The sequence below is a fragment of the Primulina eburnea genome, chromosome 3 (genome assembly GCF_022965805.1).
Source record: "Primulina eburnea isolate SZY01 chromosome 3, ASM2296580v1, whole genome shotgun sequence".
Taxonomy (NCBI): Eukaryota; Viridiplantae; Streptophyta; class Magnoliopsida; order Lamiales; family Gesneriaceae; genus Primulina; species Primulina eburnea.
This window is the reverse complement of record NC_133103.1, coordinates 35,154,970-35,170,538: the sequence shown is the minus strand read 5'-3', so window position 1 is coordinate 35,170,538 and position 15,569 is coordinate 35,154,970. Positions and strand designations below refer to the sequence as shown.

The window sequence follows — 15,569 nt, the reverse complement described above, 5'->3', positions numbered from 1 at the left end:
ACATCATAATTTCAAAACATGTTAAAACGTAGCAAAACTTACGTCCAGTTGTATCCTACGTTGCTAGGAACTCGGTACCGAAGTCGGATTTAAAATCTAACGGACGGATTGAAATAAAAAGGCGTAAGGATTTTCACGGAACCTCTCGGTGCTTCTCTTTTCTCTGAGAATGTAATTGTTTATCTGTACGTATATATATATATACTAAAGTTGCATGTTGGAGAAACGTGTCTCATTTCTCGCATCCTGGTCGGCGCTCGAGCGGTAATAATGTACCGCTCGAGCGCGGCCTCCTCGGCTCAAGCCCTTCCAATTTTTGCTCCTTTGGCGCTCGGGCGGTAATAATCTACCGCCCGGGCGCCATCTCTTCTGCCCGAGACACATATTTGTTGGACGTTGGCGCTCGGGCGGTCGATCTTCACCGCTCGGGCGCCAACAGTTCTGTCCCAAAATGTGAAATTCATATGTTTGGCCAAATCTTGTCTCGTAATAGCCCTTTAATAATCACATTAAATTAGTATTCCATACTCATCTCGATTAAAACTCTATAATCGTATTTTAACATGATATAAAATCTTGGGCTTTACAGATATGTTGCATGCTTGGTTTAAAAGAAAAATGATTTATATATACATGAAATTTTATAAGTGATGAAAATATAAAAAGTTGAAGGAGGTAAATTTTATAGTGACTAATACAATGATATGTAAGGCCTAGGCTCAGTTGACGGGTGAGAGTGTCCCTGATGTTCCCGCCGCCAAGTACAGTGGTAATACGTAGATGAATCCATCGACCTTCATCTAATACGAAAGTCACAATTGAGGATTTGAATTCAATAAAGAGATAAAAGTATATGTATACGATGAAAGAAAATATGATACGATATGTTGAAAGGAAAATGTTAAAATTTATGTTCATGAAAAGCTATTTTATTAAAACTATTTTCACTGTTGTTTGTGAATGTATATGTATTACTTGCTATTATGGTTAAGGTTTGCTCAGTCAATAGACTCACTAGGTGTGATCGATGCAAGTGAGCATGAGATTGATGTTAATGGAAGTCTTGATGGTTGATCTTGATGGACTGAAGGTGCACACAACCCGAGAATCGTCGCTAGTTTTCCGCAAATAAAATAAGTTTATGAATTATGATTACTTAAATATTTTATGAATTATGATGCTTTTGAAAGGTTTTAAGAGGATGATAGAGTTCAGTTTATTTTTAAAATAATGTTAGTTTAGGTTGGTTCATGTTTTACGACTTTATGCTTTGAATTATTTTATTTTGGATTTTCAAATAATTGTTGGTTGGTTTATTTTTAAATGATAGTGTTTCGGCTGGTTGGTTTATTTTTAAATGATAGTGTTTCGGCTGAATGAATTAGAAAGAAAAAAATTATAGTACTTTTTAAGAAAATCGAGTAGTAGACGTTTCACAAGTCTTGTTCATACAATGAAAATCAAAATTTCGAAGATCAAAATTTTCCGTTACCATATATGGCAACTGTCGGTTTAGTGAACTCCTGCACCAAAATAAGCAGTTCCGCTATCCTTCCTTAATTAGCAATTAAGCTAAATTCTATTTCTTTCATCCTTTGGAATCAATTTATAAACTCTTTTATAAGCATCCTGTTTGATCTCCATCAAACTATAGTCGTCAAACTCAACTCCTTGAACTTTAACTTTCTCATCGAGAACACAAAGTTCGATACTTGTGTAAACCTCAATGGTTCATGGATACAGCTAGCCTGGGTTCATATCTTCATGCGATTCAAAATAACATTTATTCTTATTCGGGCTTACCTTAATTAGATCAAGAATTTCAGAACTCATTTCTGATTGCACCCATCGAATAATGGTAAGAGGGCCTAGTAACACCGCCCCCATGATCCCTAGGTATCGTTGATAGTGCCTGCAAGAAACTTGAGTCATTGTTAGTGTGCAGTACGGTCCTTTCAACACGTTATATCCCGATCGAATCTCCAAACATTGGTATATCAAGAATTGTATATGAATTCGATAGCGATGCGATTTACCTCTGAGTACTAATAGTGGCATGATGTGTACAACTAGAAAACTCTTTTTCCTAAAACACATTTTTTGCTTTGGCCATATATTCCTTCCATTATTAACTCGTCAGATCATATAAGATATCTCCACCCGTAGGCAAACAGTGAATCTCTGACTATAATGCATTTGCTCCTACGTATTTCAAAACTATATCTTTTAATGAAAACTTTCTCCACGGGTTTGGGGACCTGCAGGGAAAACCCGAAATGAGGACTGGGAACCCCGATTTTTTCGGGTTTTGGTAAAAAAATCTCCAAAATAATTTGGAGCGAATATGATATTACTATCCTCATCCTCGAATCCACCCCGAAGGTAATATTAAAAAATAATATTTTTATTAGTATTAATAATAATATATTAACATTATTATTTTATTATAGATATTACTATTAATATTATTACTAATAATGATAGATAATAATAAGTTTTGATTTGAGAAAATCCTCAAACCAGCCCTCATCGTGCTCCATTAATATTTTTGAGATGGGGATGGGGAAGGGATGGTAATTTGATCCCCACATAGAGTCGATAAACAGATCAAAGTGCATGCTAGTACATATAACTCTTACATTGTCCCATATCAAAGGAATGATATTGTACAACCATAACCGCGGACTATTCCACTCGATAATTGAGAACCACATGAACAGTTTGAGGGAGAGTTGTTTAGTGTATCATCGTATGATCACTCATCTGTATGAATGGACATCTTCATGCCCTTGTCAATGAAACATCGCGTTTATATCATATATGATAGTCTCAAACTCAAGCGACCTTTATCCTCATTTTAAGCGGCTGATTCGACTAGGAACTCGTTTAGAATATATGATACATTTTCTAATGAGTTTCAAGATCTTATGTTATGAGACATGCCTCATGATATCATTTTTATATTCAAAGATTTTATTGATGCAATTTGTACGAGTATATATATAGATAAATTACAATTTGTTAACAGAATTGGTTGAAAAAAAAAATAATTAACAATTCAACAACAAGAAGTAAACGTGCAATAAACATTAATTAATTCAAATCTTGTTCTTATTTTTGGATACGTCAATCACCAACTATTTAAATTAAAAAGAGATCTTTTGTAAGATGTTCTCACATTTAAAGGTCGATCATATCTATATTTACAATAATAAGTCATATTTTTGACAAAAAAATTTAATAATAAATAGGATATATATTACAAAATTGATTCATTGAAATATTTTCACAAAAGTTTTTGTGTTAAACATGTAATAAATAAACCAAAAACAGTGTATGCCAATGCTCCAACCAGCCTGTCTCGCTGTTTTCTCAAATTCACACGAGACGAGCGGCCACAAGACATGGAATTGAAAAAACTATGTATAATTTATTTTATTATTTTAAACTTGCATCCCTGATCTCTATAATGCACCAAGTTTCTAGAATAATTTAATAGACAACCATGCAGTCTTATTTCATAGAATCTTTCAAGTTAGATATTAAAAAATTCTCGACATCAGTATAAAAAACACGTCTAAAATACCAACAAAAAACGAAATTACCCTACTAAGATACAACTTCGACAAGTTCAACGACGGCCTTGATTTATTATGATTGTCATCGTATTATATCAAAATAAATGTGTATGAATGAAAACAAGGACAAAGGAGAATTAGAAGCAGATGATAGGTGTAAGGTAGTGGCATTAAGTCCATCCAGCTTGCTGAAGCAAAGTCACGAGTATATATATTGTTGATGCGTGCCTATATAATAATTGTTTTTATTAATTAACGCGCCACCCAATTATTGTTACTAAATCGGTCAACCATGCAAACCAGCTACGCGCATATATCCATTTAATGCTAATCGTCTAGGTCTCCGATTAAAGTTTGTACAATTTTGAATTTTTTTAAATTGATAAATATTACTCTCTTATGTCGATTATTTATATATATATTTTTAGATTTTCTCAAATATGTCAATAGGATTGTTTGAAGTACAAGTATTGAATTACTAGCTCGGTTTTTGAAATATTGAACAAGAAAAATTAAATCGAGTTTAGTTTTTTTAAAAAAAAAAACAACAAAAACTGATTAAATTTTTTGAAAAATATTTAAAAGATAAATAAGTTGGATGTACAAAAACAGTTTGCTTGAAGTATTTCGTCAAACACTTTATAAGTAATATTTTGGTATATAAGAACACATAAAATGATTTAACAATGCGTAGAAATAAGTAAATGCACAAGTATAAAGATTCACAAATGTGATTATGAATGTTCGGAGAATACAAGTCCCCCACATCATTCATTTTTCTACCTAAGAAAGTATCACTAGATGACTTTGATTTATACATCTTTTGTACAAACTTATTTTAATTTAGAACTTGTCTATTACTTAATCGAAACTCCTAGCACACTCTCAATTGTAAGCCACAACCTCACAATCCGCATGATGTTTTGTTTTATTTATGTCAATAGTACAAACAAAATCTTTAATGTCTTTGTATGAAAACTCATCAATTTAAAGTTTGAAGCTCAACTATCGTGTATATGTAAGCCATTATATCTGGAGATTCAATCTTTTACAGTATATGTATGTCTCAAATATATTATCGCACTCGAGTTTGTTCTCATTCTAACTAATTTATTCATGTAGATTGCTCATATTTTGAATATTCTTTCAAAGCTTGTATTTGATCTTTAAGTTTTTGTATTTATAGCCCCAAACAATGATACGAACGTTTGAAATAAGAATATCACCGTTGATAAAAAAAAAATTTGTATTGTTTATGATATTGAAAAAATCATATTCGTGTTGCTAGATTTTGCTAAATTTGACCGCTAATTAATCTAAAATGCTGATTTTGCGGTGCTAAATTCGGTCTATTGAATTCGGTCTGGTGATTTATGTTGTGTTGGGCCTTTATGTTGAATCTGAGTTGTTGAATTCAGCGCTGCTGAAATGGTATGCTGATTTCATCACGCGCAGAACCAGAAAGTTCATTGCGATTTTGCTGTAGACTTTTACTTGTGAAGATGATTAGTATATCACAGTTTTTCTTTGTAACTCGTGCTGAATCGTTCCATTTTGCCTTGATCTTGTGACCACAAGCTTTATTGAATAACATGATTTATCCCTACTGACCATAAATATAACTTTTAACAATTTGAGTTTTTTGATAATTCGTTTTGGCGGTTGGTCATTTGAATCATCAAGTTATGAGATATCATTAAAATACTTCTAATCACCAGATTTTCAGCTTTGATGATTTCAAATCTTATCATCCAAAACTTCCAACTTGAACAAGTAAGTACATGTTTGAATAGATATATTAGAAACACAATAAAAAAAAATTTATAATCAAAATCAAGATCGTTAACATTCTGAAACTCAACATATATAGTCAAGTTTCTATTAGTACTTTTTTTGTTTTACTAATATACTCATATTAACTAAGTTTTAAAAATGTAAAACTATTTTTGAATAAATTAATAAAATATAAAATAATCTTAATATATGTGAGAAAGAAAAGAAATCATATATTTGAGACAAAGATAAGACTAATTTATTTTTATCTCAAATTATACAAGTATTAGGCTGGTGTGTGATGGAAGCCAATTCCATCCACTCAATTCAAATTAAGGCTATGAATCAAGCGAATCTCTCCTCCTTTGAATTGGTTCATATCTCTCTCTTATTCGTATTCAAAATGTCAACTTGAGTCAGAGTTGAATTTCACTCAAATATATATACCATCGAATCAAATCTAATTTCAAATTTCTCAGTCCAAGTTATAAATAATTTAATTTCTAATTAGGATTTGATTTTTTTTTTTTCCAAATATTTTAGGAAATCATAACAAAAATTAAAAATGGAGTGGTATGGTATCTCACTCACGCATCTCAAGTGCCAACTGGAGCATCACCCTCTTTCAATTTCCCGCTTCCCTATGATCACTTTATTGGCCCAACCAGCCTGTCCAATACACCGCCTCAACGTCTCTCTTTCGTATTCTTTACACACATTTCCCAAAGTACCCCCAACCATTCAAATCATAAATTTGAATTTTCAAATGTCATATGATTTATTATGTTTTTTTATAAATTAAAAATGATCCGATAAAGCAATTATTTAATTTTTTTAATTTGATCATATATTACATATAAATATAAATAATGACAGCTAACCTTATTATTAATCTATCTAAAATTTTAAAAATTAAGGTTGCATTTGGATGAATGATACGAAATTCATGAATTTTGATTATAATTTTATAGTTAACAATGAAATCAAAAATAAAATCTTAAATCAATACCTTATTTATTTATATATTACTTAAATAAACTATATTGTATTTCAAATGTTTTCAGTATCAGGTGAATTTGAAATCCATTTTAATTAACATGAAACATTATATAATGAATTTGAATTTTATGATCTTATTTATCTGAAACTACAAAATACATTATATTAAATCCATAATTTTGAAATTCATATATACAAATCGAAAAAGGAGGGCGTTTGAGTAAATATAATAGTAAATCTTTGCTGTAAGCAAGCTGTAATGCTTTTTGTTCTGTTGTGCTTTTGGGATATTAATTGCATATCGAATCCCATGTATTACATTGAATTCCACATCTCACCAAATACTTTTTTTTTTTTTTTAAAAAAATAAGAATTTCACTATTTTATTTATCCTTTAAACAGACGCAGCTAAGACTTTATTTGGGTTATATTTAAATAAGTAACAAAATGTAATTGCAAAAAATAATGAGGAACTATACATTGTAATTTTGATATATGAATTAAAAAAATAAATAACGAGGAACTGTACAATGAAATTTTAACATTTTATTAATATATATAATTATTAAAATTGACCATGACACCAACTCTTAATTATCGTAAGTATCTCAAATTTAATAATATAATATATATAGGTATATATATATATATATATATATTTATTTGTAAATGAGAATATTAATTAATTAATAATAATAAATATGCTAGCGAAAAGGCTGGCAAACCGTTAATATTAATTAATAAATGACATTACACTTGAAGAACCGCGTACTGTCTCTTTCTCCTCACTTTCCTTTTCCTATATTCATTAATATTAATATTTATTATTTATACATTTATTATTCTACAATATCAATCGATACTATAAATACCACATTCCTCTCTTCCAAGAATTCATACCAAATCCAAAGTTTCAAAGCAATTCATTTCTCCTACAACATAAATGGCTTCTTCCCATTGTTTCTATGTTCTTTTAGTTCTGTTTTCTGTATTCAATCTGTGTTTTGCTTCAAGAATTCTTGTGACACAAGACCAGCAGTACCAGATTCTTCGATACCACAAAGGTGCCCTTCTGCAAGGCACAATCTCCGTCAATCTGATATGGTACGGGAACTTCAAGCCGGCACAAAGGGCCATCGTCTCCGATTTCATTGCCTCCTTGTCGGATTCCGCCGCCACCAGAAGCAAGCCATCCGTGGCCACATGGTGGAAGGGAATCGACAAGTACTACCGCCTCGCCAATTCCAAGAACCCGTCCTCACTGTCTCTCCGTTTGGGCAAGCAAATCCTCGACAACAAATACTCCCTCGGGAAATCTCTCTCGGAGAAACAGATCGTGCAGCTGGCTTCCAAGGGCGAGCAGAAGAACGCCATTAACGTCGTGTTGACGGCTTCCGATGTCACAGTAGCTGGATTCTGCGTAAACAGGTGCGGAACCCACGGATCCAAGAGCTCCATCGTGAAGGGGAAGAATCAGAAATTTGCCTACATTTGGGTGGGCAATTCAGAGACACAGTGCCCCGGCTATTGTGCTTGGCCCTTCCATCAGCCCATTTACGGCCCGCAGAACCCGCCATTGGGTTCCCCGAACAACGATGTGGGCATGGACGGAGTGGTAACTGTTCTATCCGGGCTTTTGGCCGGAACTGCCACGAACCCTTTCGGGAACGGGTTTTATCAAGGCCCGGCTACTGCTCCATTGGAAGCTGCTTCAGCTTGCCCCGGTGTGTATGGAAAAGGGGCCTACCCAGGCTACGCGGGAGACTTGCTTTTGGATCCGACCACCGGTGGTAGCTACAACGCGCATGGTTCGAGTGGCCGGAAATACCTTCTTCCGGCAATATATGACCCTTCCACTTCCAAGTGTTCCACTTTAGTTTGATTTAAGCTCAATATTAGAAGAAATGTAATTGGTAGAAGAAAATGTCATACTAAATTCATTGATTTGTTCATTTTTTCAGAATACTAGAGTGAATTAATCGGGTTGCTTCATATAAATAGTTATTATATTTTTACCGTTCAAATCTCCTATCAATTTTTTGGGCAAGAAAAATTTATTTTTATGTCAATATTATTATTTTTATTTTTAAATATGAATCGCGTTGTCTTTATGTCAATAATATTACTTTCGTTTTTAGTATGAATCAGGTTAACCAGAAAAAAATTCTATGGGATGACCTACTCTACAAACAACCTGCACCGTTGATGTACTAGAACCGAGCTACTCATGGGTATAGATTGTTTCAAGGTACTTGCTGCATTCACCATATATAATTTAAATGTAGAGGACTAACTTATCCAGGGGTCTTCGGATATGTGGATAAACTACTTATTTTTTGTACTTCAAAAATACATTAAGCAAGCAAGAATCTGTACAGGCCTTGTGGGAGAAGAATCTCGGAGTTTGTATTCAGTTAGACAAATTATTTTAAGAGTGTTAACTTGTTGTAGAACGTATAATAAACACTTACATGAATTTTTTTTTCTTTTTCCAAACGGTTTATAAGTTGTTTCTAATAGAAATATTTAGCATAATACTAAACTAAATTCTATCTACATATATACGACATAACATGTAAAGATCAATATGCGAAAAAATTAAAGACAAGAACGAGTTTTTTCCTCTAGTCAATGATATTGAATTTGAAAATAGAAATAAGATCCTACAAGTATCGAAAACAAAGATATTCTAAGGTTATGTTTGGTTTGTGAGATAAACAATTGATTATTTATTAGTTCAAATCAATCATATGTTTGTTTCGTTTTTAATAAAACTGGGATGAGCCACTCGACCCTCACTCGGCCCAAGATCCCACAAACATTTAAAACGAAACAAACATATGATTGATGTGAACTAATAAATAATCAATTGTTTATCCAACAAAGCAAACATAGCCTTAGAATATCTTTGTTTTCGATGTTTGTAGGATTTTGTTTCTATTTTCAAATTCTTATGTTTGGTTTGTGGGATAAACAATAGATTATTTATTTGTCCAAATCAATCTTATGTTTGTTTCGTTTTTAACAGAGGTGAGATTAGCCACTCGGTCCGAATTGTTCACATTAATTTCAGGATGATTTGATACTTTCGTTAGTGTGATAAATTTTCATCACTTGAAGATTGACTTTTATAACCTCAAATTTTAAAATAAAAATTATCATATTTCTTCCAAAAGAAATATCTGTTTTTCTCTTAACATAAAAAAACACTTATTTATAAATTCCAATTTAATTTTATTATTTATTTGATTTTAAGGGGAAATTGCTTAAAAGTTCCTAAACCCAAACTTAACTTACCCCTAACTCCCTATACATAAAAAACTCTCTTTTAACTCCCTAAACCTATAAAAGACAAAATTACCCTTATTCTCTATTTTCTTTTAATTGATCTTCCGCGCTTTCAAAATGGTATCAGAGCCTTAGGTTGATTTATTTCAAACACAAATTTTATTATTACTAGTAACTAATTATATGAGAAGGAGAATTTTGAAAAAATTATGAATCCGAACCACGGTTCGAGAAAAATAATTTACAAGAAATATTCCAAAAATTTGGAATATAAACAAGTACATCTAACTATTGTTAGATATCAGAAGCCGGTAGGGAAGCCTCAACACCCTCAGGTAAAATCTCAGGTAAACTTATGATTCAAACAAATAAGTTTCTGGAGATAGTTCCAGATGCCTCTAAGCTCTCTTCAGATCTTAGAGAAATTCAGAAGACAGTACAAAATTGTGGCAATATGCTATATTTTGTACCACAACGAGTTGAGAAAATCATTGAAACCCAGGAAGAAATTCTTGGAATATTAAAGGATATTCAAACAAGAATTCAGAAACTGGAAAAACAACCCAGTTCCAGTAGACGAACTTCAGGAGATTGGTTACCACCATCCTTTGGTACTGAACCTTTGTTACATCAACAAGGGAAAGCCAGAGTGGTGTCAAAACCTTTGACTGAAGAAGAAAAGATGATCAATCTAATCAAGTCTGTCTCAGAAAAGAAATTGATCTGATGACAACTTTAGAAAGGATTGGTTTAGAAGATCTACAAGAGCTTGCGGAATCTTTCGCAAATCTCAAAGTAGTAGATCTAAAGATGAACACAGCAGTAGGTGAAACACCACCTGCTATAACCTGGTCATCTTCTCAAGAGCCACCCAGGGAAAGTGTGGGATCTCAGAATGTAAACATGAGATAATCTCAATCTTATTTCCATACTGGTGGAGGATCACACCCAGCAGGGACAAGGGCAAGGAGAAATCAAATTCCTTTGCACCAAACACCCTATGGGAAAACTGTTTTGGATCATATACATCCTTACGGGGTTATGCTTAACCTTGATGTATTAGGCTTCAAAAAAAGAGAAGATCTCATAGATGATTGGACATCTGCTATGAGAATTGCAGCAGGAACACTCGATCTCAACAAAGAAGGATTCATTAAACTTTTGGAAATGAGTCTTATGGGATCAGTAAAAATTGCTTGGGACATGACCTCATTAGACATGAAGGAGTCAGTCCTAGCTGGTGAATCTCTTAGTGAGATCGCTGGAAAAATGGCTACCCTATTTAAAGCACGCTTTATAGGGGTAGACTATTTCAATAGTCAAGATACAAAGAAGAAGAAGAAATATACTCAAGCTCTGTATAGTCTGGAATTACATGATATATGTTTGGTGGATGAATACATTATGTTATTCACTAAATATAGATGGAATTCAGGAGTCGAAAAGATATAGCTATGCAGCTTTTCTTCGCAAAAATGCCGAGTCCCTGGAGAGAAATGCTCATTAGGGAATATGTACCTGGAAATCCAGATACGTTGGCATGAAGAGCATCTTTCCTTAAAGGAAAGTTGGCCGAATGGTGCCATATGACAGCATTACAAAAGAATTACAAACGTTTAAGGGGTATCAACAAAAGAACTCCTTTGTGTTGTAAAGAAAATGATCTTTCCACAATTATTGGAAGTAAACCACAGAAGCATAAACGGAAAAGTTTGAGGACTCATCCTTATGCACGAAGTAGAAGAAGTTCTTGGAAATCAAGAACTGTATGGTCTAGACAGAAAGCCAGATCTTATAAATCTGGACAAAGAAGCGGACCATCGAGGAGTAGGATATCATCCCAAGCATCAAGTACATCTCGAAGCACAGGAAGAACACATACCAAGAAAACTTTCAGAATAGCTCATACTCGGGCCAATGAAAGTTTCAAGGACTGTAATTGCTGGACATGTGGAGCAAGAGGTCATATCTCGACCAACTGTCCAGAAAATGAAAAAAGAAGTATTAAACGCTTTGATCCTACCACGGATATTGAAGAAGCAATTTATTACCAAGATCTTATTCAAGTATACCGATTTGAGGACATCGCCTCAGATGAAAGTATATATGAAGAAGAAAAAGTCTTAAGTCAGGAAGAATCTGATGGAACAGAATCGGAATCTGACTGAAGACGAGGTGTTTCGACACGAAACACATGAAGATCTGTCTGGGTTTTTTAGCCAGACAACAATATCTCATAACATGGTTCAAAGAATCATGAGAGAAAATCCGAGTCTACAGAGATATCAAGGTTTCTCTGCAGGACAGGTAGAAAAATTCTTAGGAAGTCTTGGCCTAAGAAACAAAATGCATCATCTAATCTATAAAGTTTCTAGAAGGGAAATGGCAATCCCGATGGAACTTACAGAAAATAGAATGGAGATGCAGTTAATTCCTTCCGAAGAAATTAAGGAAGAATTACAAAAACTCAAGATAGAAGTAGCAAGGACTATGTCCTGGATTCATATTGGAGCAATCCAGATTATGATAAAGGCTACTTTCAAAGAAGGGATAGATTCACCAATTGATATTGTTATATGCGATAAAAGAATGGGGAATCTACAAGATTCAGTACTGGGGACAATCTCAGGAAATCTCTGTGCGGGAAAGATTGTAGGAGTAATCTATCCAAAGATAGCCTACAACCTGGCAGATCGAGATTTCAGCCGAGCCTTGACATTGCATCAGAACTTCAAGGAAAAAAGGCTGATGAAAGAAGGTAATAGGCCATATTCTATTACCTATCAAATTTCATATGCTCTGTCTAATACACATCATTCTGAACTGTTTATTAGAAATGAGTTTATTGAAATCCTTGAAATATTCGGAAAAGTTGCTCAGGCAATTTATCCGGAAAGAGTTGAGTTTCCTTTAATACATGAAACCGATATCCAAATACAAGACAAACCGATTCTACAAAAGAATCAAAGTCTTAGATTGGAATCAAGAAGACTATCTTTTCAAGGAGATAGAATTACGAGTTACAGGTGGGGAAAAACACCTGTTATAGAAACCCAACAAGAACTGAAAAGTTTTCTACAATAGGAAAACTTCGATGCCCAGAAGAGTGGAAGGAAGTCGAAATAGTATTTGATATTACTAAGCAAAGAAATCAATTTCCTTGTAATTCAATATACTATTTGGAACAACCTATGATAGGAACTTACCAAGGACTGATAAATATCGGAGAATTGGAAGTTCATATTCAAGGAATTCCAGGGAAAGAATCAGATAGATTGATTCTTGGACTAGAGTTTCTCGAGGAACACAAACCTTGGAAACATCTAGAGTATGGAATAGAGTTTATGGCGAATGAAAAGATGTGGAAAATCCAATGACCACAAGTCCATTCTCTATATACATTCCTATCGGAATGTTATATGAACAATATAAGGCAGAATATTTTGCTGCTTATATTGATTCAGGAGCTGGAATCTGCACAGCAGAAAGAGGAATTTTTCCAAATAATTTGGAAGAAGAGTTACCAAAGATTGCTGGCAGAGATTTTTCCAGAAGAATCTTAATCTTATGTAAAGGGATTAAGATGACTGAAATTATGATCGGCGGTGCGGGACAAACACCTTGGTATAAGGTAAAGACACCACCAATTTATTTTCATGATACAGGAGCAGATATATTGTTAGGAAATAATTTCCTACAAATGTTCAAGTCCTATACTCAAGAAAATGAGACTAGAAGATTAGTGTTCACAACACCCTGTGATCACAAAATCATAGTCCAGATACTACGAGAGGCATTTTACAGAAAATTGACGATCCAGTTTCGCAGCAAGCGTGGTGATTCAAGAAAACTTCTGAACCCAAAAATGAAGGATTCAAGACGGTTTGGAGAAACAATGCTCCAGTTAAGAGCAGATCAAGTAATCCAACCAGAAGATATAGAATGCCTTAAGATAACTCTACAGACAAATGAAGTAGAGTTTGAAGCTAAGGTATCATTGGAAGATGTCAAGAAAAGGATCAAAGAAAATTACAATGAAGATCCCTTGGCATGATGGGACAGAAATCAACTTAGGGCTTGCCTTAAGATTAAGGAAGGTAAAGAGTATGAATTTGTCCGTTGCAAACCTATCCCAATGAACATCATTGATCAAAGGGATATGCAGATTATAATCAAGGAACATTTGGACCTTGGTTTGATCAAAGCAGGTATGTCACCATATAGTAGTCCAGGTTTTCTGGTAAGAAATCATGGTGAAATTAAACGAGGAAAACCCAGATTAGTTATTAATTATCAAGAAATTAATAAGATTCTGGAGTTTGATGGGTATTTTATACCAAGCAGAGAACATCTAATTAGTTGCATACGCAATGCCAAGATATTCTCTAAATTTGATTGTAAGTCCGGATTTTATCAGGTTCGGATGGAGGAAGGAAGCAAGAAATTCACAGCTTTCTCCACACCCCAAGGACATTATATTTGGGAAGTGTTACCAATGAGATTGGCTAATTCACCCCAGATATTTCAAAGGAAAATGGATAATCTTTTCAAAGATTATTTTAAGTTTATGTTTGTCTATATTGATGATGTTTTAATATCATCTAAAGATATGAATGAACATGTCAAGCATTTGGAGATTTTCTCTAATGTTTGCAAGAAAGAAGGACTGGTTTTATCTGAAAAGAAAGCAGTCATTGCTACAAGAAAGATTGAATTCCTTGGAATTGAAATCGATGAGTCAGGAATAATTCTCCAAGACCACATAGCCGAAAAAGTGCAGAATTTTCCAGAAAGTCTCAAAGACAAGAAACAACTTCAAAGTTTTTTAGGAGTTGTTAATTTTGCTGGGATGTTTATCAAAAACCTAGCAAAACACAAGAAGGTGTTCAGTCCATTATTGAAAAAAGATGCAAGATTTATATGGACAAAAAAACACACAGAAGAACTTATCCATTTAAAGAAAGTTTGTAAAAATCTTCCAAAAATGGCTATTCCGCAAGACGAAGATGATCTGGTATTATATACCGATGCTAGTGACCATTGGTGGGCATCAGTTCTAACAAAGCTCACTCCAGATGGAGAACAACCATGCAGATATTGTAGTGGGTTATTCTCAGACGCAGAAGCCATAAGATGGCATATCAACGAAAAGGAATTTTATGCAGTAAAAAGGGCTTTTGAAAAATGGCCATTATTTCTACTTGCAAAGAAATTCACTTTGAAAGTTGATAACACTCAAGTAAAAGCTTTCTTAAGGAATAGAATTAAGTCTAAACCGGAGAATGCTAGATTATTATGATGGCAAGCACTATGTCAGAATTATATTTTTGATATTGTGATAATTAAATCTCATGAAAATATTCTTGCAGATTTTTTAACAAGAAATGGACAGCATTGACATAGATGCTATTATCAAGATGCAGAGGCATTTGAGGGAACACATTGAAATGCTTCAAACCGAGTTCAACAAGTTAGCTGTAAACGCAGAAGTTGCGGGAAGGCTACAACAAGCTGATAAAAGAATTGTCTCTGATCGAATTACAGGATGTTTACATGCATATACTCAGCTATGGTCTGTAATGCAAAGGTCTATCCTCCAAGGCATTGAGAAACCACTGGTTTCCCAAATGGAGAGTTTTCGAGTACAGGACTCTATACCTGTAGCGGGGGATTCAAATACCCATTGCACAAGTGTTAAGTCGGGATCATCACGAGATGAGTCGGCTGAAACAAAAATTGAGAATCCCGATTCTTATCTTGAGTCTTCAAGTCAACCCTTCACCTCGGGGATTAAAGAGGGAGAGATCAACCTTAGATCTCGTATTGACAAAGGCAAAACTAAGGTTGATACTAATGAAAGTGTAATTTCTCCATTTCAGGTTTATCAGCAGAATTGGGAGAAATTGAAAACACGTATTGGCATTAACCCAG

The 15,569-nt window shown here is 33.8% G+C and overlaps 1 protein-coding gene across 1 annotated transcript; it reads left to right on the top strand.

The window, feature by feature from the left end:
• Window positions 1-7,233: 7,233 nt before the first annotated feature.
• On the top strand, window positions 7,234-8,365 carry LOC140827536 (protein PHOSPHATE-INDUCED 1-like). The gene has a single exon (XM_073190227.1). The coding sequence runs from the start codon at window positions 7,294-7,296 to the stop codon at window positions 8,230-8,232; it is 939 nt and encodes a 312-aa protein (XP_073046328.1). The 5' UTR covers window positions 7,234-7,293; the 3' UTR covers window positions 8,233-8,365.
• Window positions 8,366-15,569: the final 7,204 nt, after the last annotated feature.

What these genes read in the sequence shown, in the direction of transcription:
- LOC140827536 (XM_073190227.1), top strand. Translation starts at nt 7,294, where the DNA reads ATGGCTTCTTCCCATTGTTTCTATGTTCTTTTAGTTCTGTTTTCTGTA.